Genomic DNA, 22904 nt, shown 5'->3' on the forward strand with positions numbered 1-22904 from the left:
CTTTAAGACACTGTTAATAACAATGGCAAGTCAATAGCTGTGTCTTTCTTGAAGAAAGAGAACTGTCCCCCAGGGTGAAAGGTTCATGTGACTCAGAGCATTCAGGGACTCACGACAGAGCTGGGGGAGCTCACATGGTGCCTGCATGAGAGGCAGGGGGCAGACGCCCACCCTGGAAGTTGCTGGAAACCCTTGCTCTGACTAAACATGGCAGCCAAAAGAAGGTGAAAGATGCAGGGGGGACTGGCAAAAATGATACCTCATAGGAGGGGCTGAATATGAGGTCACATAGGAAGTTCCGGGTGGAGCATTTAAATAAGGGCCGGCTGAGAAGGAAAGAGGAAGCCCTGCCATCTGAAAGGGTGTAGAGGGGAGTCGGCTAGCAGCCTGGTGTGCAAGGGGAAGCCACGTGGTTTGGAGTAAGAGCACACCTTGAGGTCTGGAGTGAGAAGGAGACAGCAGCAGAGCTGATGGAGCTGCACAGGGACCTGCCTGACCAAGCACGGATTCGTGGGAGATGCTTGGAGCCGGACCGGGACTGGGAACGCTGAGCTACCTCTGCTTCTTGGAAGGACGTACAGGAAGCCACTGTCTCGGGACATGCGCCTGCCTGGACTCGACCACAACCCAGTGTGATATGGCGCAGGCTCCTGGACCACTGCCTGGAGCCTGAGGACAGCGCACCCCAGATCCTCACACAGAGAGCTGCTGCGAGGGGACTGAGACTCTGAGACCCACACGTGTACGTTTCAGAGGGGATGAATGGAGGACTGTTTGCACAGCTGGCTTAAGGAAAAATTAGGATGTGGGGAACTTCTGGGCATAGTTTTGGCTTGTAGCCTTTTGGGGAGCAAGGGTCTTGTTGGAGAGAAGGGCTCAGAGCAGGAGTGCTCTAGGCACCCCTGTGGTTGGAACAGTTAATAAAAACCCAATCCTTCAACACTAATCACTGGGTCATGTGTCAAGGTGCCACATGGCCAAGCCCCGGTTTGCTTGGTAACAAAAGCACTGCCCCTGCCTCCTCCCCGTTCATCAGAGTCAAGGACAACAGGCTCTCTGCAGCCCCAGGAGATCAGCGGGCAGAGGTGCCACGCCAGCACTGCTGACCAGAGGCCGCATCTGACCTTGAGCCACCTTCCTCTTTGCTTGGCTCAGCACCAAGTCATTTCCTTGTTTTTGCTGCCTTTCAACCCTGGGGCTCTGGGGTTAGCACAAAAGAAGATGGGATCTTTTGTTTGTGGAGCATCAATTTCCCCTAAGTAAGAATTTAATTGGTAGTCTGCACCACAGGGTGTAGGGCCCGTGAGGAGAGAACACCCTCGGTGGGGGCTCCTGAGTCAATGCCTGGGTTTCTCTTGCCTTTGGAAAATGTTTTCTCTACAAACACTAGCAGCCAGAGAAAAAAGTGTGGCCTGCAAGTCAGGAGGCAGGTGAGCCCCAGCTGAGGCACTAGCTGGCCGTGTGGCTTTGGGCAAGTCACTCACCATGTTTTAACGAAATGTGTACCCTTCTCAGGCATTTCTCCTCACCTGCAAAATGTGGAGATGGCCTTAGCTTCCCTCCAGTGCCACAGGGACGGATAGAGGAGGGGGACACCTATAGGCTTAGACTGTCTTCCGGACTCATGACAGCCTCCCAGAGTGCTTGTCCCCAGGGCAGGGCCCAGTGCGTGCAGTGGCATCTCAGTCAGGACCCCTCTTGTTCCAGCCCTGCTGACACTGCCTGGGATGCAGTAAAACCAGAGGTTTGGAGCTGAGACTTTGGGGTTCTACAGACGTGGGTGCAGTTTCCCCCACTGGGTGCCTGGCCATGGGCAAGTCACTGAATCGCCCTGAGCCCCAGTCTCCTGGCCTTTCCGATGGGAGCCTTCCTGCTACTGGGGTCCCGTGAGGACTGCAGGAGACGATGCAAAGGAAGTGCTCAGCCTCGAGCCTGAGGCAGAGCGACAACACGCGAATCTTCACCGTCACAACCACACACGTGCGTGGCTTAGACCCACTGTCACCAGTGCCTCAGAGAAGAGTTACAGGTTACAGAGACCCAGAGATCGAAGCCTCTGGCTGTAGATGCAGAAACTGAGACCAAAGGGAGAGGAAGGGACCCTTTCTGAGACTATGTGCAGAAACAGGACCATGAGCCATGAAACCCAGCACCTACAGGGGCCCTGGCTGGGCAGACCCAGCCCACTACACGCTCGGCTGTGAGAACCCCGATGTGTGACTCTCCAGAACCCCAGCTTCCACACACTGAACACGCTTCTGGTGGAGGGTCTGTTCATAGCAGGACCTCAGCAGAGCCCCGGCATGACCCGACCCAGGTCACCTCCCCATTCTAGGCCTGCTTCTTTAAGTGGAACAAATAGTCTTTAAGAGCCCTCTAGTCCTACCATTCCATCTTTTCGAGAACTGTGCTCAGTTCACCACAAGCAAGTGGCTGGAAACCTCCGTTAACCAGAACCTTTCCCAGAAGCTCCTTCCCACAGGCAGAACCTGAGAAAGCGCAGCCGTGCGTGGTTCTACCGCAGGGTTTCCTGGTTTACCAGGGATTCAGGCCGACCCTGCCTCCTTGGTTCCTTTCCCGCAGTGCAGAAAAGCAGACGAGGCTCAGAGAGGCCTGAAGTTTTTTCAGTTGGGACCAGAGCTCGAAACCAAGGTGGAAGGCCGGCATCTAGAGCAGCGCCGTGCCAGAGTGGGCACGTGGTTCCCAACAACCCAGGACCGCACCCGCATTCTCCTCTCGCTGGCTCAGCCTCTGGCTCTGCCCATGAAGTGAGGGATCAGGGGAAAGGTCCTGCTCCCTCCTGTGCCCTCAGTTCCTCCTCTGAGCACCGGGCACGGGGGGCTGGAATCTGCTTATGGGCTGCCCTCCAGCCCCAGAAGACTGAGATACTGCCCATAAAGGCACAGCTCAGAGATACTGCAGGTTCGGCTCCAGACCACGGCAATAAAGTGAGTCGGAATCTTTTTGCTGGGGGAGGGTCTTGCCTTCAACTTGTTTTAAAAAACACAACATCTGTGAAGTGTGATAAAACAAGATGTGTTCATATTTGTCATCGTGTACGAGCCCAACCCCAGATCAAAGCAGAACAAGCTATGGAAATGATTACAGGAGGCGGGAAGGAGGGGGGAAGGGAGCTGAAGTCCCCCCGGGACTAACAGTCTACAATTGCACAAAGCTAAGTTCTAAGGCAATGTTCCAATGGCGTCTATGAGGCACAACAGCATGATGGTGGGCACACCAGGGAGAGAAGCAAAGGGAATGGATTTCAGATGTGATATGGCATGTTAACCCCTTTCAGCTTTGACGCAGCTAACTCCCCGAAGAGCAGGCCCTGTGGGCCCGAGTGTGTGGAGGTTGCCAGGCTGGGCCATGTGGGAAGTGCCGCCTGCAAAGCAGGTCCCTCAGCGATGCCCGTGTCAGAGGCCACAACGTGCTCCCGGCCACTAAGCTCACCAGTCACTTGGTGCAGCCTGGAGCCTGATGGTTCCTGTTCAGGATCGGGATACGGCAGGATTCTGCAGTTCTCAGGAACATAAATAGGAACAGGTCTTATAAATAACTCTGGTTAAAACAGAGCTGAAAATAAGGAGGCAAAAAAGGAAGCAAATCACTGAGCACTTATGAGTCGATAACGTTGGCTTGAAAACCTTAGTGCAAATGGCTGGGCTGGTTTCCTTCCTTTTCATCAAAAGATCAAACGCAGGTTTGTACCTGGAGGCGCCAAGACTGTGTGTATGTCTGAAGATGTGTTTGAAATGGCGTGGTTCTCCTCAGCCGACAGCGTCTCTGCAAAGCTACTGACTCACAGGCCTTGCGTCGGCTCTCACGGTGTCACTTAAAGGACTCAGATGGTGGAACCTTGGCTGATAAGTCTCTGGTCTTCTCTGGGCCACTCTGTCTTCACAGGAAGGTCTGGTGGCTGGGTTGGCCTCTAAGCTCTGAGAGTCTAGACAGCAAATCAGGGCTAAGGCTGTGAAACAAAACTCAGGAACCCAAAAGTCTGAATTAAATCTTGCCCTTGCTCATGTGTTCTGGCTTGTCTCCCCACTTTCCATTCTCTGTAGGGCCTTCCTTTAGCTGTGACAAGGCCGATACAGTTTGTGCTGTCTTTCTGAGATGCTAAAATTGAGTGGAAATGTGCTTTATTCACTTGCAGTCCCCAGGGCCCGGACCTTGAGGTGCGACCCAGCAGCACACTACAGTAGGCAAGGCAGAGACCTGGGGCCCACACGGAGTGAAGCCCAGGATGCCTAGCACAGAGCTGACTGCCCGGTACCCCATCCCTGTTTCCGGGCCCACAGGTCTCAAGCATGAAGCTGAACTACCGAGGGAGTCACAGCCTTTCAGCCAGCCTTCACACTGCCTTGCCCGGCACAGGAGGGAGAGGAGGAGCCAGGTTCTGGGGGCCGGGCGGGCTGGGCGTGGCAGGCAGCCAGCGCACCCTCAGCAGCAGCTGCAGGTGCCCGTGTGCACACGGAGGATGCCTCGGCTGTGCAGGTGCAGGAAGTTGAAGATCTCGGAGGGCATAGCGTGAAAGCCTGGACGGGGCTTGACGTTGTCGTAATAGTGGTGAGTGATGTAGAGGCCAGAGGGGTTCATGGGGAAGGCCCAGAAGCCGAACAGGTGCACCTCCTCGCAGAGCTCCAGCGCCGCAGTGGCCAGGATGAGGCCCGTGCTGATGCGCTTGGCGCGCACGCCCAGGCTGAGCCAGTAGCGCGACACGTTGACCAGGTACTGTGGGTGGAAGTAGTAGACGGCCTGCGGCGACTGGAAGTCGTCCAGCACGTACTTGACACGGATGGACACATCGGTGTTGCGCGTGTTGTAGAAGGCCGGCAGCAGCACCGACGCGTTCTCGTAGACCTGCAGCACGCGGTAGAAGGGCCGCCGCCACTTCTCCAGCTTGTGGAACCTAAGCAGGGGGTGCAGAGGGAGAGTGTAGGCCACCCACTCCCCGCCCCAGGGGCCTGGCGCCCTTGCTTCCCCACCCCTGCACCCTGGGGTCTTTTCAAAAAACACAGGGGACTCACAGACCATCCCTGTCTCCTTTCATCTCAGTCACCTCAGCAGATGACTGTCCAGCCTTCCTTGGGGACAGTTATATTTTTGTCAATGCAAAAGAGGACAGTCTGGACCCAAAGGGGCAAATATCTAGTGTGTGGCTGCAAGGGGAGGGCAATGCTGACCTGCTCTGGTCGAGGCCGGCCTGGGAGAGCTCAGTGGGAAACAGTGAGGGTGTGGGGACTCTCTGCAGAGCCTCCGTGTACACTCTGCCGAGTACGGATCCCCTGCCTCCCCTAAGCACTGTCTTCCCTAAGGCTCCCAGCGGACCTCAGACCAGCTGCCGGTCCTCCCAGGCTTCTCCCCTTCCCCAGTCCCCGCACTTTTTTGCATTAGCCTGCGAGGTTGGCTCCCTCTCACGTGTCATCAGACTCCTTCGCTCTGTGTCGTGTTCCTCGGCCACTGACTCGACTTACTAACTCCCCCTCCTCTTACCCTTCATCTGACCCGATGGGGTGACTACCCCCACGTTGGAGTTTCAACACATCAACACACTCCCCCGAGGCCTCCAGGAGGGAGCCAGCTGCGGGGCTGAGATCTTTGCGTGCGGCTTCCCACCGGTGTCGCCTGGACGCGCTGCCCAGGGAGCTGCCCTCCCTGGTCACACACTGGAAGCTCTCCAACCCAGCTCTAGGTGAAGACAGTCTAGACCAGCACTGTCCAGAAGAAATATAATGCAGGCCAAGTACTGATGTGGAATGTGCTAGTAAGCCCACGTAAGTAGAAAAATGGGTGCAATTAATTTTTACAATATATTTTATTTAAACGGATATACTCAAAACGCTATCATTTCAACATATGCTCAATATAAAAATTTCATGACATACAATCCATCCTCTTTTTCATATTACGTCTTGAAAATCGGGTGTGTGTTTTACATGCACAGATGGCACATCTCAATCTAGTCTAGCCACGTTTCAGTGCCCAGATGCCACAGGTGACTAATGACAACCATACTGGACAGCACAGGTTTAGAAAGAGGGCCACTGACCTCTCTGTAATGATGCTGGGGTTCACAGTGACCACGTCTGTCTTCACCCCCACATCCATGGTGTACTTCTCTGAGATGGGGGGCAGGTTGCACCTGCAGGAGAGATGAGGCAGCCTGATGACACGCAGTCAGTCGTTCCAGACGGAGCCAAGGGAGGGGGCGAGGGCAAGGGGAAGGGATGGCAATCGCCTGAGAGAGGGATGCAGAGGCAGCTGGCGGGGTGGAATCTTTGTGCCCTGGGCATGGAGGGGCCAACTCAACCCCTTCCCCCTGAAGGGGGAACAGCCCAATAACTGAATCTACAACCCATGAGAACCCACTGTCGCCTCAACTCAAGTCTCTTTGCTTTAAGCTCTTATCTTCAACCCATCTTCTTTATCCAGACTAAAGACGTAAGTGAGGATCCCCAGAATTAAGAGGGGGCTCTACACAGGGAAGAAGAAATACAAGGACCAGTCTCTAGCTTAGGCAAAGCCAGGGCAAAGTTCAAATTGGTGTCCGCTACAAGGCTACCCTGTTCCAAGCACTACCTCCGGAAGAGCAGAGCCCAGCCAGGAAGTGGCCATCCAGACGGCCTCGCCAGCAGATCTGCACGGGGCCCAGTGAGACACTGTCCTCAGTGTCTTCACGTCTGTTATGGCCACTTGCTCCCATTCCACAGATGTGGAGACTGAGGACCCAAGGGGTTCGGCCATGTGCCCAAAGGGACAGCACTGGAGAGGAGAAGGGACAACCCAGAGCATGAGGGTCTGCAAGGGTGGGCAGTGGGGGATTAAGGGCATTGATGAGGGGGTGGGGCAACAAGGGCAAGTACACAAAGGCAGAGAGCTGTGAGGGCAGAAGCGGCAGGTGCAGAGCAGAGCACTTCTCTTACCGGAAGACAAAGTCCGCGCTGTCAATCTCCCTCCCACAGCGGCTGTGCTTCAGGATGCCGCCGTTGCCCACCACGGCGCACTTCTTAAACTGCGACCGGTTGTAGGGCATGTCCTGGGGAGACAGGGGCACGGCCTTCAGTGGGTGCTCTCCCTTCCGCACCCACACCCACAGCTCTCATGGCCCTGCACGTCAGGCTGATAGGGCACCTTGGAGAAAAGTGGTCATTCCATTTCGCAGATGAGAAAAGGGGTCTCCACAGCCCTTTTCAGTGAGCCCTGGGGTGCTCCGGGTCTCCAGAGTGAAGAGAGGACGGCTTAGGGCTAGCCCCGCTGCCTTCGGTTTTCCCTGAGTTTGGAAGCTCAGCTTTTTTGTGACAGCTGGTGCACGTATCTGAACGATGATGCAGATGTTCTGGGGATGACAGCTGCAGAAACGAGGGCAAGGCCACCCTGGGACCAGAACCCTAAACCTTGCCCCTTTCAGCTCAGGGAAAGGGTGGGCCCTCCCTCTGCTCCACACGGAGGACGCAGGCCTGGGGCAGGAAGGTCCTGTGGAGCAGGACCAGTGCCAGGACTCGGCGGCAGCAGGGACAAAACACTGGGGGAGAGCAAGCAAGGCCACGTCAGGGGAACAGCAAGATGCCGTGACACCCCAGGTCTCTGCAAAGAAAGAGCTCTGAGCACAGGGGAGCCCAGGACTCCCCCTGCGTAACGACATTCACGGGAGCACTGGGAATGAGCCTCTCACAGCCTCTGACCTTGTCACACCTCAGCTGGCCAGGTGACCTTGGTCTGGGTCCTGGTCATCCACACAGGCTCCCTGGACATGCTTTCCAGGGGACTGCAGGCAAACTGGCAGGAAGAAGCAAATACAGGCCTGAAATGTAGGAGACCTGCTTCTGTCACGCCCCGACTCAAGGCCATAATGGCCTCGTGGGCCACCTGAGGCAGAGTCACTGGACAGGCACAGGACAGGAGCCTAGACCTGCAGTCAAGGGTAAGGTGACCAAACATCCAGTTGCTCAGGACTGGTGGGCTTTGCTCGGATGCAGGACTTACATTTGGCCAAACCAGGAAAGTCTGGGCAAGTCAGGACTGGGTACCCTGGTCGTAAGCCCCAAGTTCCATCTTGGTTTTGCCCCACAATGAGGTGAGGGAAACGCGGACAAGTTTCTGAGCAGTCAGCAACTCCATTTTATACAGCGTGTGAAGTTAGGATGGTAACGCATACTTCACGCGACTCAGCGAGAGAACGCACATCAGCGCACTCAGCTTGTGCTGCTGACAGTCCTCGGTGCCCGGGCCGCCCCACGCCCTGCAGCTTCCTGGCCTCTCCCCACCAGAGGCCACGAGTACCCTGCGGTCTTGACAACCAATAATGTCTCTAGGCATCACCAAATGTCCCCAAACTGCTCCTCTCCCCGTTAGAACCACAGGTGTCAATGTGAAGTCTGCCCAGTTCAGGGCTCGGCCTGCCCCACAGGGGATGGGTTGTTATTTTTGGGTGGCCCCGAAGGTCCCTGCTGCCTCTGACACCAGGAGGCTGCTGGGCAGCTGTCCTCCCAGCACACACCAGCTGGCCAGCCCATGGCAGCGTGGCCCCGTCAGCACCTCGGGCTTCTGCTGGGACCAACGTCCAGGCGGGTGTCACGGAAAATCACACCACACCAGGATCATCGGGAAGGAGGCTGGACCTGAAGGGGGGTGGCATTGTCTCTGGGAGACTGTCCCTCCTTGTGGTCCATCTGCCCTGGAGGGACAAGGTGGGGAAACCAGGCATCTCATGACCATTGTGGGAAAATGCATTGCTTGATTTTTATCAGAGAAATGGAAAAAACAAAGTCACCTTTGGAGAGACCCCAGAAGTCTCTCTATGTCCCCTGCCAGTCTCCCAGACTGTACATCCAAAACTGCCTGGGGGGAATTCCTGAAAATACAGGCGTCTGGGCCTCACCCCAGAACCACAGAATCAGAACCTTCGGGGTTTGGTAGGACACTGAGAAGCTCGCTTTCTACAGACTCAAAGAGATACACACTTCAGGGAAGCTCAGAAAATACTTCCCTGCTGCATGCTCTGGTTCAGGGATTTTCAAATTATGGCCTCGAACAACTGACCCACCGCCTGTGCTGCACAGCCTGCACACTAAGCATGGATTTTGTGTCCTGTCACAGCTGGGAAACAATCCGAAGAATGAAGTCCCGTGACATGTAAAAATCACACAAATAAGTTCCGTGTCGAGGGGCAACACAGCCGCACTCGTTTGTGTCTGTGGCTGCTTCACGCAAGGACGATAAAGGAGGGTCGTCATGGCACTGGACGTGTGGCCGGCAGAGTCTCAAATGGTTACTCTCTGACCCTTTCCCGTGTGTCAGCTCCTTCCCTCATTCCCTGGGCCTCAGCCACCCACACCCACGGCCCTCCTTGGACCCCACTGTGGGTCCCCCACAGGCACTACCTGCGTGACAGACAAGTTCACCTGCTGTCAACCTCGTGCTCCAGGCCTCGCAAGACCCACCTCGTCTAGATGGCTCACACCGCACCGTCCTCCCACACTGCGACATGGGAGGGTATGTCTGACACCTTCAGCTCCCCCTGGTGCCCCCACAAGGCCCATCTTACCAGGACACCGTGCCGCGAGTGTCAGAATGCAGAGTGGCCCTGGGCTCTGTTTCGTTGCCGGTCCCCTGAGGGACAGGGCGGCCCAGGCCCTCGGGTCTCATCCAGGAAGACCCGAGTACACAGCCAATCAGCATTTCTGCGGACAGGACTCAGGATGTCCTGCCCCGAGCCCGGCACTCTCCAGGTGGTCATGAGCAGGTCCCATGGAACCTTCCTCCTCCTTCGGTGGTAACCACCAGAATCTGCTGAAAGTGCAGCCACAGATGCCCCTTCTCCGAGAGTCAGATGCAGGGATCAGGCCAGAGTGAGTGGCTGTACCCAAGCCTCAGGCGTCCGAGCAGTGTGCTCCCACAGACCGGTCATGGTATGGTCCCCGTGACCATGAAGGTCCACACTTCCCTCCATGGGCAGCTCCCTCCCAATTTCTCTTATGTGAAAGGAAAAAATAAATGCCTATCTTCTTTAAGTTTCTGCTATTTCAGATTTTCTGTTATAAGCAGCCAAACCTATTCCTAATCTAATCCCTAGTGTTGCAGGCGGCACCCAAGGTCATCCAACACCAGAGCAATCTTGCAGTGCCTTGCTTTGTATTGGCTGGTGATTTCTTGTGCACACACATCATTTTCATGGGTCTTTTTGCTCTGTGCCTTCCTCTGTGAGGACAAATGCGTATCACTCTCCCAGACATCTTCAGGATGTCCTCTATGAGCAAGGCAATGACCAAAATTTCATAACTACTTTCTTGCCAAAAGTCACCCAAATATTAGCCAGCTGGCATTCCCTGTGCCAGACCAAACCCCCAGGAGACATTCTACTGAGCCTAAGAGGATGGCCAACCAGGGCCAGGACAACGGGTGCAGCAGGCACAGCAGAGTCGCGCCAAACCACTTGGACACGGCCGCAGAGGGCCGGGCGGGGCCGGCTCCTCCCCGCACCCAGACCGCCCTGCCCAAAGCAGCACCTTGGGAAACATGCGAAAGATCTCCTGGTTGATGTGGTAGATGCCGCTGGTGTCCACCTCATACTTGAGCTTCGTCCCCAGGGGGGTGTTCTTCTGGGTGGTGAAGAGGAAGGAGGGGGCGTTGCAGCACCTGGACAGAGTGGACCTGCCAGACAGGAGACAGACGGGAGAGGGGGGCGACCACGAGGTGAAGGAGAGCCTCTTGAAGAGCAGAGGGGTCACGGAGCTGAGGCCCCTCGGGGAGACCAGGGCACACCACTTTCTCGCCTACCCCTTCCCAGCCACACTGCTGCTCCTGCTGTCCCCTCCCCTGGCAACCCCCCTTCCCAGTGCCTGGGCCTTTCAGGGAGCAGCCAGGTTTCTGTCCATCACCCTGTCCCCATGGACCCCGCTGGCCTCCAAAGCATTCCACCTGCTTCATCATCTGCCAACTCCCTCCCTGCTTGAAGGAAAACCCCGTGATGGCAGGGACCCTGCCTCTCCGGATCCTGCATAACGCCAGTCACAGGTGTTTGACAGCCAGGTGCCTGCCAATTGCAGGACAAACCATTGCTCATTTGAGCTTCCATGGGGACCTTCTAGGCATTCTACTACTTCCCGGACACGTGCTCGTGGGAAGCAGAAATGAGCCCCAAAGGAAACCCTGGGAGCAGAGCTCTTCCTTAGGTTCCTGGCCCCCACACCAGACTCCAGGCAAGGCCTGCGCCCTGTAGGATGGGGTCAGAGAGTCAGGATGCTCCTGGTCAGCAGCAACAGAACGTGCTGTTTCCAGAAACTGCTTTAGAAATAGGGGAGGGTCAGAAACTTGGGGTGGTGGGTTGATACTGGATGACCTCCTGAAGAAATGGAAGCTGGCTGCCAAAAGATGTTTTCGGGAGTTCATTATTTTACTTTAGAAAAAGAAGAAGACTCTGTGGTTTTCACTGACAAAAACACTCCAATAGGAGCTCCCAGAAAGGTGAAAGCTGAGATGATATAAGCAGGCTTAAAACAAACACCCTCCAAGGAAGAATGTGGCTGACGAGGCCAGCTTGGGAGTCAGCCAGGCCAGAGAGAAGCCTGGGTCTCTCTTCCCCGAGGCTGGCATTCCACCGGCAGCGCATTCTCCCAGGCCCGCTGGTGAGGCTTGGTGATGGGGTCAGGTCCTGGGCACGTCTTGCTCCCCTGACCTGGCTGCAGAGGGTCTGGGCTTCAGAAAGGGTGCAAACTGCTGCCCACTCACACTGGGGACTTCGGGTCCACAAGGACACATGTTCTCCTAAAACAGTAGTGGGGGGCTGAGTACACCCTTGCCACCTTCCTCTGGCTCCAGGCCCGGTCACCTCCAGTGTCCACGCGGCTGTGGGATGAAAGGACACCTTCTCCGTGAAGCCCAGCCAGATGATGAACTAAAGTTGAGGGGGAGCTGCCTGGAACATGCACACCCGCAGCCCCGGACAGACACTCAGCTGCCAACCTGGTGTCAGGAAGCCCGGGTTCTAGTTTCTGCTCTGCCCCCACCAGCTGTGGGGGCGTTGGGCACGTCTCTTCCCCTTGCTGGGCCTCAGTTTCCCCATCCAGAGAATACAGGGCTGCCTCTTGTGACCCTCTGGAATTCTGTGACTCCAGGCTGCCAGAGCCGGGAAGGTTATACAAATACTTTTTTATGACTTTATCTCTTGCATGGACTTCAGCAGGGAGCTCGGCTGCGGCTGGTTAGGGGAAGCATTCTTTCCTGTGTAGGGCTGGGTTTCATAATGTGACTGAGGCTTGCCAGAGGGAAGGCCAGAGGCCTAGCCAGGCAGGGGCCATGGGTCAGCCTGACAAACCAGCACCTGGCCTGTTTATCTTTGCTGGTGCAGAAACTTGATCTTGTCAGCCCTCTTGAGAGTACTGCACTGCAGGAGACTGACTCATACCAACCAAACTCACAAGTGACTGATATATAAACCAGAATGCCGATGGGTCTCCTTTGCCCGGGCTCCTTTCCTGTAACCGCAGTGCTCATGCCTGTCTCCTAGCACACTCTCCTGACCCTGCCCCATGTCACTGCATGCACCAGGCTCCTGCAAACCCAAAGGAAGAATCTCATTATTGTTCTGTGAGCTTGTAATAAGAGCGCAGGGAAGTAACGACGGGCTTGAAGGTTTTTCCTTCTAGAACATGGCCAGACCTGAGGTCACCTCCCTCTCCCACACCTGAAACCTCTCCCCCACCCCCACCCAGAAGGGTCTCAGTTTCCCAGAGCCTCTCCCCTGGTCCCTGCCAAAGGGATCCCTGGCAGGGCTGATCCCTGCCAAAGGGTCCCATGCTTCTCTCTCGCCATATTATCTTCCTGTTGCTGATTATTATTATTTCCTTACATATGTGAATCCTGCAGATGAGGCTTCTGCCTGCTCTCAGCCTGGACAGTGCCCTTTGCATCTCACTGACCTGAGCCTGCCACTCCCTCAGTGCTCTCAGGCCTCACCCGCAGTGGGGCGGGCTGGGGGATGGGGGCCAGAGGCTGGGGTGGGGGTGTCCGCCCGTGCGGTCCCCACAGTAACACTTCCTTCTGAGGGGTGGATCTGGAACAGCACTTGCAGCCCAGACCTTGGACCTGCTCCCTCTTCTTCCTATACTTGGCTCAAGTTCACGTTCTACTTCTATGAGAGGCAGGTCTCTGCAAACTGCTCTCAGGCCTTAGCTGGGTTCCATAGCCTCATAGAGGCTACTGGATCAGGCTTCCGGCACCTGCTCTTCAAGGGTGATCGCTTCCAACAACCACATTTCTAAAAACGTGCCGCCTCAAACTACTGCTCGGTCTCCAGGTGGCCTGGAATTGCAGCGAACAGGAACACATGTCATATAAAGAAAATACAAAATGCTCAGTGTTATTTGCTTCTCCCAGCCTCCTGTGTAGGGACCCTCCCTGCTGACAGCTCCTCAGTACGTTTAAACTACAACCTGAATTGCCAAAATCCGGTTAATACACACATTTACACGATCCTATCAATTCTATTTAATAAGTTCTACTACCTGCACTAAAGTAGTACCATAAACTCACAGATTTTAGAGGCGTAAAGGACACCTATATTAACCATTAATCAACAGGAGTGCATGGGCTTTGCTTACTGCTTAGCTCTCAGACACGGGAGAACTTTAAGATATAGCTCATGCCTCTCTGGAAGCCTGTGACCTGGCAGTATGCTTAGAGAGCAATGAGAAAATAACCCACAACAGCACATCAGCTGCAAGAACCCAAGAGCTCGGAGAAGGAGGGGGCTGCTGAGTTGGAGCAGCTGCCCCGGGGTGAGGGGGGTGATGGGGTGAGACCCCAGAAGGTGTTTAATGTGCCTTCACACACAGGCCTGCTGGGGACAGCCTCCTGCAGATCGCTTCACCTGTATGAGACTCAGTTAACCTGGCTTTACTGGCAACGACACCATTGACCTTGCAGGGATGCTGCAGGGGAGAAAGGGGAGGATGCACCCAGTAGCTGAGTCAGAACCACCCCCCACTCCCCATCCCTACTGCCCAGACTCCAAAGCCCTATCAGGGCCAGCTCCAGGGAGATGCCCCTGGGGCTGGGCCTTGCAGGACAAAGAGGATCTGAAGAGGCGGCAGGAACCGAACCCCCGGGGGCAGGACGGACGAGTCATATGTACTTGAACTGGTTGGCTTCGGAGATGTTCATCGCCCATTTGCACATCTGCAGGCTCCTCCACCTGTCGAAGAGCTCCGACTGCTTCACCCTTGGAGAATGGAGGACAGAAGAGTCTGTGAAAGGGCCAGGCTGGACAAGGCGTCCTCCTTCCCACACATGCTCCCTTCCTGCTCCCCCGTCTGCCAGATCCTGGGCTGGTTGGTCCATGGCACGAACTGTATTTTCTTAGTTTCTGTATTCTTAATGCTCTGGCCTGGGGACCTTGCTAACTCCTAGAGGCGGCAAACAACTCTCCCGCAGGCACACCTTCCACAGCAGGGCAACCAGTCCAGAGCTTGTACCTGCAACCACCTCCTTTATCAACCCAACCACTAGCTCCCTGTCCTAATCATCCCAGGGCCAGGTGTCAGACCCCGTGGGGCAGCCCACATACCGCAGAGTGCATCAAAATCATTCAGACTAGCCAATCCTAAACCTGTCTACCCCCCTCACCCATTCCTTCCCGTGAGAACCACAGTGAAGGCTGTAACCTCGGTTTCCCCTCACCTCTTCGCCTCCTACCAACACTGGAGAGCTGTGCCTCCTTCTCTAGGGGTCTGGGAGTATAAGAACTTCTTCCTTCATGATATAATTTCTTTTAAAGATTTATTTAGCCCTGGCTGGTGTGGCTCAGTGGATTGAGTGCTGGCCTGAGAACTGAAGGTTGTCAGTTCGATTCCCAGTCAGGACACATGCCTGGGTTGCAGGCCAGGTCCCCAGTAGGGGGCGTGCAAGAGGCAACCACACATTGATGTTTCACTCCCTGTCTTTCTCCCTCCCTTCCCCTCTATAAGAGTAAACAGATAAAATCTTTAAAAATAAATAAATATTTATTTATTTATTTATTTTTAAAGGTGGGGAGGAAGGAAGAGAAATATCAATGTGAGAGAGAAATATTGATTAGTGCCCTTTTATATGCACCCCGACCGGGGACCAAACTGGCAACCTAGGCATATGCCCTGACTGGGAATTGAACTGCCAACCTTTCAATTTACAGGAGGACATTCCCACCAACTGAGATACACTGGCCAGGCCATGATATCATTTCTATGCTTGTGTGTCTTACATATCTGATTAAAATAAATCCAGGATACATTTTATTTTATTGTATATTTAAATTTTTTAATTGATTCTAGAGAGAGAGAAGAAGGAGAGAAAGAGAAACATCGATTTGTTGTTCCACTTATTTATGCACTCATTGGTTGCTTTTTGTTTGTGCCCTGACCAGGGATCAAACCTACAACCTTGGCATATGGAGACAATGCTCCAACCAACTGAGCTACCCAGCCAGGGCTCCGGGCTACATTTTAAAACATTCTTCCTCATGTGCCCACTCCCAAGGACCTGCCCAGATGTCCCAGGAACATCTGTTTGTAGAGGGCAAGGTATTGTCCCTCAGGGAATAGCTGTACGTCACTCACACTGTGCTTAGCACACAGTAGGACTCATGACAGGGCATGCCCTTCTCTTTCTCCTTTCCAAGGGCAAATCGCAATTTCCAGATGACACAAAGGAAGAGATGAGAAACCTGACTTGTGTTCCTTTTGTCTGAACAACCACCTGCAAGGCTCATTGGTTTTTAAACATCTCGGCTTGCAATACGCTAAGGCCCTCTCTGGAAAGGGAGTATGTTTAAATCACGTGGGATTCTCCCTTTGACTGAAACCAGCAAAAAGCATTAGATCATGGAACCCTATTTCCACTGAGCGGTGCATCAGACTGGAGTTTCCTTGGTAATAGAAAAAACATAATAAAAATACTGTAATTAAAAAAGGGCAAACACATAACTGTGAGATTAAACAAACAAGTTCATTCTACAGAGCTGTTACCCTGTGTTTAATTGCAAGGGAAATAGTTGTTCCCAAACAGGGCAAGCCCTCCCCTACAGAGGAATACAGGATGGGTGGGGGGAGGGGAGACTGCAGGAAAAGTCACAAAGGAGAGCAACAAAGTACACGAATTGGGAAGCAGAGGGGGCCTGGGGCCTCAGGCCTCGGACCCAGTTCAGGCATCTCCTAACAACGGGATGTGCTTGGCAGCTTTAAAGAGCTGGGAGGAGCCCCCCCCCATCCTGACTGGCCCTTCCGGCTTTTCCCAAACCTCCCACAGCAGCTCCCATGACATCAGAGGAGCAGAGTCATTAGACAGCTGCACCCTGCCTCACACAGCCACACTGCAGGCCGGGGTCCCAAGTTCCACTGTCACCAATGTCCGAGACCCATTCTCTGTGTCTCCAATGCCCTTGCCACACCGTGGACCCAGGTTGGGGCCTGAACCCCCAGCCTGAAATCCTCGTTCCATCCCCAACTTGCAGTGCAGCCTCGGGTCAGCCACTTAACCTGAGACTCAGCTGCTCTGTCTGTGAGATGGGGGCAGTCAGCTCCGCCCTGCCCATCTCAGAGGCTGTCAGAGAAGTCCAGTGAGAAACTACATGTGAAAATATGTTACAAATTGCTTTATTGATGCCCAGATCATCTTTAAAGGTGAAGGACTGATCCCAGGCACTTATCTCCTCTCTCCCAAGGTACCGACCACTAACACTAGAAGAATAAAAAAGGTATAAGCCTACCATATGAATGGATAAATGGAGTGGAGGGGGGTCTCAGTGAAAGAGATATTTCATCCAGTGCGTGGAAGGAGAAGGGGTGACATAAGGAGGGACAGCTCAGCCCAGAGATAGAGCGGATTTGCACATCAAATGTTAAAGGGGGTTGAAGGCAGGGAGGGACTTGCTGTTAAAATGAGGCCTGGTTGTGAGTCCATGTCCAGAACAGTCGAGCCCCCCACCCCTTCACAGCAGCCAAGTGTTGAATGTCCGGTAGAGGGAAGAAGGAGTGAATCAGACTGTCCGTTTCTGCTTTTAAAACAAATTACCATTCCCAGTGAAAACCTCTGGCTGTTCTAACTGCAAAGGGGCCAGCGTAATCTGGAACATCCACCCTCCACAAAAGCTGCTCGCGGACTCTGAGTTCCTATCAGCTTTGCGTTGTTTACAAATGAGTAAGGAACCAAGGATCACCTGAAGGAAACAGACCAAGATAAACCATCTGATAAAGTGACCAGAGGATTTATTTTGAAGAAAGTCTAAAACATTAATTCGAAAAGGTACATGCCACCTGATGTTCACTGCAGCGTGATTTACAACAACCACCATACAGAAGCGAGGTGCGGCCAACCGCAGACAAACGCGTAAAGAAGACACAGCACATGCGCGCACTGGGATGGCCATCGCTCAGCCACAGCAAAGAACAGACGCTCGCCGCCTGCCACAGCCTGGATGGGCCTCGAGGACATGATGCTAAGTGAAATAAGGCAGTCAGAGAAAGACAAATACCAGAGGATTTCACTCCTGTGTGAAATCTAAAATACCAAATAAACGGACGAGTGAAACAGAAATAAACTCTTAGATAAAGAGAACAGATTCGTGGTACCCAGATTGGGAGGGGGTTGGGAGAATGGGTTAAAAGGTGAAAAGGGTGGAGACGTACAAATCACCAGTTATTAAAATGGTCACAGGGATGTAAAGTACAGCTTAGGGGACACAGTCAGTGACAGTGTAATCACTGTACCAGGTGTCAGATGGGTGTCACAGTTATGTCAGGAGGGCGTTAGGCTTACTGAGGGTATAAGTTCACATGGTTTGTAAGTGTCTAATTACTACACTTAATACCTGAGACTATGATACTGTATGTCAACTATAACTGAAAAGTAAATTTTCAAAAATAAAAATATTTGATTTTTGGTATGTTATAATTATAGGTATTATTTTTTTATTTTTTATTTTTATTATACTGCTTTTTGGCATAAATTCCTTCAAAATACTAGCTTTTGAAGGAATTGAACTATTTCACATTAATTATTATTTGTGCCTTCACACACAAAAAGAAATTAAATTAAAATACTGATTTAAAAAAAAAGACCACAGAGAGAACTATGGGAGGAACACAATAGAACTTTAAAATATTTTATTCGGTGTCCCCAGAGATATTCAAGAAGTATGATGTCCTTAAAATAAGAACAGACTTCTCTGAGCACAAAGAAAGAGCTCTTGAGAAAAAAAAAGTTTAAATGAGCCAAAGGATAAAGTCAAGAAATTTTCTCGGAAAGTAGATAGAAGCAAAGGGCAAAGAGATAATAAAAAATGAGATTAAAATATACGAGTGCTAGAGAAGCTATCAAGAAAAGCCAGTATCCAATTCTTAGATGTACTAAAAAGAGGAACCAGAGAAAAATAAAGAAAATATAAAGAGATCTAAGAGGAAGTTCAAAAGTTTGGACACGAACCCCCGTTGAAGAGGTCCCTGTGGGTGTGCATGCTGGGCACACTGTTGGGACATCTCAGAACTGCCATGGCAGGTCCCCTCCAAAGGAACAACTGACGTCACACCTGTGTGGCCCAGGCACTAGGAGATGACGGAGAAAGTCTTCAGCCTACTGGGGGGAAATGATGTGCACCTAAAATACCAAACCCACCCAACCAACTATGAAGGGTCAGGGGGAAATTAAGTCATTTGGACACAGACGGAATCAAAAGTTTACCTCCCACCCATCATTTTGGAGAGTTTGCGTAGAAAGGGGGTAGAAGCAAAACGAGGGGGTGAACCAAGAAAGAAGCAGCTATTAGTCCTAAGCCAAGATGATTCCACCCTAAGGAGGCAGGAAGGAAGACCTGGGACAGTGATGGGCAGCCTGTCCGGGTTGGAGCGAGGGGATGAAGGAAAACCTGGGGGGTGCCTGGTAGATGGAGAGGTGGCGGGGGGACAGAAATAGGACGTATCTGAGACAAGAGTTCGAGGGGAAAAGATGACTAGAAGCCTCAGAAAAAGGGGGAGATGTACAAGAAAGGAGATGGAATCAGTACTGTCTGATCTTCAAATTCTAAAAACAACACAGCATAGGATCAAGAGACACTGCCAATGTTTAGCAGAATAAGCAATAGGTTACTTAGACGGTCTATAGATAGAAGAACTAAAAAGAGCAGTGGTCCTCAACCGGGGGAAGTGGGGAAGGGCTTGGTGGGGGCTGAGGGAGCCGAGTCCTCACCCACCAAAGCGGGATGTCGGTGGCCACGGCGTGGATGGGACAGCAGCATGCCGGAGCATGGGGAGCTGTGGACGCCGTCACCAGCAGGAACAGCCGAGAGCTCAAGGAGCAGGGCTGGGGCCCAGGGTGTGGGCCGGGAACTGTCGCTTTTTAGTATAAGCTTTCGTAGTCTACTTAATTTTTCTAGCCACGTGCTAGAGATGGCGACAATAATGAGAAGATAACGGTACCCTTTTTTCTCTCTTTCTCTTCCAGGGCCTCCTTGGTTTCTGACCTCGTGGCATCCACTCCTCCACACATCCATTCACTTAGCAAACACACAGGGTCAGACTCCAGGACTCAGAGACACCCAGAGAAGCCTGCCCCACCCTGCCCCCCAGCCTCTCCCCTGTCTCAGGGAGGCCTCCCGACTCCAGAACAACAGGGACCAGGCAGCAGAAGGGCCCAGCAGGTGGGGTGGAGCCATCTGGGTATGAGCAGAGGCAGCAGCAAATTTAAAAATAAAGAGGCCCCAGAATGACTAAATTCAAAAGTAAATACTTCTTACGAGCAAAGGGACAATGCGTTTGCATAACAAATCATCGGAGTGCAGTTTCCGCAGGCAGCTGACATCGTCAGGAAAGGGGGCCTTGTCCATGTGGGAATTTTCCAGCCGACTGACTTTCACCATCGATGGGAGCCATATTGGATGGGAATCATTCCCAGATGAATCATGCGCGGTCCTGACTCCTCACACAGAACGCCAGCTGACACTTGTGCGCCCGAAGGGCCTCAGAGTGCATCCGTCCAAACCCCTCTGTTCACAGACGAGGATTTGACCTTTCCCTGATGATGACTCAGTGTCCACCACAAGCAGGGCTCCCAGCTCTGGGCTGGAGTGCAGGTGTCCAGTGATATCAGAACCACTCAGATTGGGGATGGGGCTCTGGACTCGGCCCACTTGACCCTCAGCTTGAGGACCCAGAAAAGGAGGCACAGGGCCTGCTGCTCCCCGATGTCCCCCTGGGCTCACATGCTGATGCCCCAAGGGCAGCCCCAGCCTCTCCTCTCCTCTCAGACCCCCAGTACCACCAGTGCCTACAGTCCCGGGGCACGGGGGCCACAGAAAGGGCAACTGCCATGGAGAGACAGGGTGACTGCTCAGTTCAGGGACCAGGGCAGGTGTCCCAAAGGCAGAGATGAGAATTAGAGCCAAACACGCAAAGGATAAGATGCCACCAACATGAGCCATGATAAGCGACACAGCGTGGGCACAGAGCACGGGGCGATATCAGGCTCCGCATCATACCCCACAACATTCAGGCTGAAAACAATGGGTCCAGGTAATTTCTAATTTGGCCCCTAAATGGAAGGTGTGATGGGGACTATTATGAGCTGAGTAGTGTCTCCCCCTAAATTTCTATGTTGAAGCCCTAATCTGCAACATCTCAGAATGTGACTCTATTTGTGACCCTATTTGGAGTCTTTAAAGAGGCAGTTAAGTTGCAACGACATCACCAGGGTGGGCCCTAACCCACCGTGACTGCTGGCCACAGAAGAGGAAACCAGGACAGTCCCACAGAAGGACAACCACGGGAAGACAGAGAGGGAAGGCGGCCAGCCAGAGAAAAACGCAGAAGACGCCGGCCCTGATGACCTTGATCTCAGACTTCTAGCCCACAGCACTGTGAGAAACTTAAGTTCCGCTGTTTAAGTCGCCTGGCCTGCGGTCCCTGGTGGTGGAGCCCTAGCAAACCAGAACAGGGACAAACACCGACCGCCTGCGTTTTAGAGTTTACAAAGTTAACAATTTACCCTTTGAGGACTCACAGTGTGCTCTCAAGAAGAGGTGCTCTGGCTTTCCGCAGGCGACCCTGAGGGGCCTGCAACCTCTGAGTTTTGAGAGAAGGTGAATGCTCTCTGCCTAGGAGCTTACATCTCTGGCTCCTGACTGAGGTCTGGGGACCCATCTTTGCCACTAAATCCCAACCCATGGTGGAGTATATGGAACACCAATCACATCATACCATCTACCACCTGCTTAAAACCCTTCCCGGTGCCCTCGGATAAAGACAAAATCTAAATCCACTCCACAAGGTCTGGCCCCTGCCTACCCGCCCCTCTGACAACATTGCTTCCACTTCCCCTCTCACGCTGGCACTCAAGCTGCCCTGACCCTGCAGAGCCCCGGACACAGCGGGCTCCTTCCTGGCACAGGGCCTTTGCACAAGCTGTTGCCTCGGTGGGGAATCCTCCTGGCCTACTTAACTCCTGTCACCCTTCAGACCAGAGCACCAGCGTCACTTCCTCAGATAAGCCCTGCCTGACAACCCCTCCCCGCCAGCCCAGGTCAAGTTCCCTGCCCCCCCTCCCCTGTCTCCCTAAGGTAAATCCTCCCTAAGGATAAAGTCTGCTGCTGCTGCTGCTGCTGGGCAGTGAGCTGCGTGAGGCCGGGTGGGACCGACAGGAGGGTGAGCTCTCCCACGGTTCTCTCCAGAGAGGGCGCACAGCCCCGTGGTTAGGGCAGAGACCATAAACAATGCAGCTAAGCCTGGCGGGATGCTTGGCCTTCTCTTGGAAATTTCCTGCGGCTACGGAGCTCACAGTCTGAACGACGGCCCAAAAAGCTGTTGCTGCTGCCCATGGTGGTCCCAGAAAGGAGAGAACGGGGAGGGGAGGGAAGGGGCACACGAACACTCACTGAGCACCCACTGCGTGTGCTACTGTGAATGTGGGCCGCTGGGCTACTACCTTCACATACGTTATATTTCAGCTAACCCTTCATGGCAACCCTCAAAAGCAAGGTGAGAGTGTCCCTGCTTTTGTAGGGAAGAGAAGGCTCAGAGAAGTTCAGTCGTTTGTCTAAAGTCCCAGCAGAGGCTCTGGATCCCAGGTGTGCCTGGGCCTGACACCTGTGTTCTTGCTACGACCCACACCACCTGCAAACCGTGTCAGATGGCTGCAGGGGCACCCGGTCCTGCCTGCGGGCCGTGGGCGGCGGGCCCGGAGCCTGTCAGGGGCCCACGAGTCCACGTGAGCGCCCAGCACTGCCTGACTCAGAGTCAACCACATTTCTTCCATACCCAGACACAACTGTTTCCAAATAAATATACATCCTGTCACGAGAAACACAACACGAATTCCGGTAAATGAGCTTGCCGAACGCACCGCAGCCCGAGGAGGGAGGGAAGGCCGGGGTAGGCGCACACACTCCGACGTTCAGCACGGAATGCGCCTTCTCTCCCACAGGTTGTAAAACAGCCATTGGTGATATATTGTTGAACGGGGAGGGGAAAGCATAGTTCTTTTGCCATTTATGTTTTAGAAAGGAAGAAAGAGTGAAAAATATCTTTCCGTAGGTGCTGGTTTTGCAGACTTTCTGGAAGGATGCACAAGAACAGGCAGGGGCTGCCTGAGAAGGGCTCTGGGCTGTGGGCAGGGGGCTCTTCACTGGAGACCACTCTGTGCTTCCTGAATGTTCTATCATTTAAATAAAAAATGTAATGAACATAAAAATGTTTTAAAGATGATAGCAAGAAAGCGAGGACTAAATTTCAGGTAAGACGCTCCCATACCCTCTTCTTTTTCTATCCACGAGGAGCCGGTGACGATAATCTCGGAGACTGGTAACCGAGCCAGGGACTGAAAGGCCAAAGTCACCAGAGGCGACCTTGCAATTTTTTCCATCAAACGCCATCATCCCCATGCAG

The 22904-nt window shown here is 53.4% G+C and overlaps 1 protein-coding gene across 2 annotated transcripts in view; it reads right to left on the reverse strand.

The window, feature by feature from the left end:
• Positions 1 to 3035: 3035 nt before the first annotated feature.
• ST8SIA5 (ST8 alpha-N-acetyl-neuraminide alpha-2,8-sialyltransferase 5) overlaps positions 3036 to 22904 on the reverse strand; it is a 43242-nt gene continuing 23373 nt past the window's right edge. For both annotated transcript variants that reach the window (XM_037165090.2, XM_037165089.2), the window contains 5 exons: positions 14135 to 14221; positions 10509 to 10653; positions 6927 to 7039; positions 6053 to 6145; positions 3036 to 4912 (listed from right to left, as the gene is read on the reverse strand). In XM_037165090.2, coding sequence (XP_037020985.2) covers positions 4444 to 4912; positions 6053 to 6145; positions 6927 to 7039; positions 10509 to 10653; positions 14135 to 14221 — 907 coding nt within the window. In that variant the 3' untranslated portion in view covers positions 3036 to 4443. The remainder of the gene's footprint in view (positions 4913 to 6052; positions 6146 to 6926; positions 7040 to 10508; positions 10654 to 14134; positions 14222 to 22904) is intronic.

The sequence above is a fragment of the Artibeus jamaicensis genome, unplaced genomic scaffold, assembly GCF_021234435.1.
Source record: "Artibeus jamaicensis isolate MK-2021 breed Jamaican fruit bat unplaced genomic scaffold, CSHL_Jam_final contig_354, whole genome shotgun sequence".
NCBI classification, from domain to species: domain Eukaryota; kingdom Metazoa; phylum Chordata; class Mammalia; order Chiroptera; family Phyllostomidae; genus Artibeus; species Artibeus jamaicensis.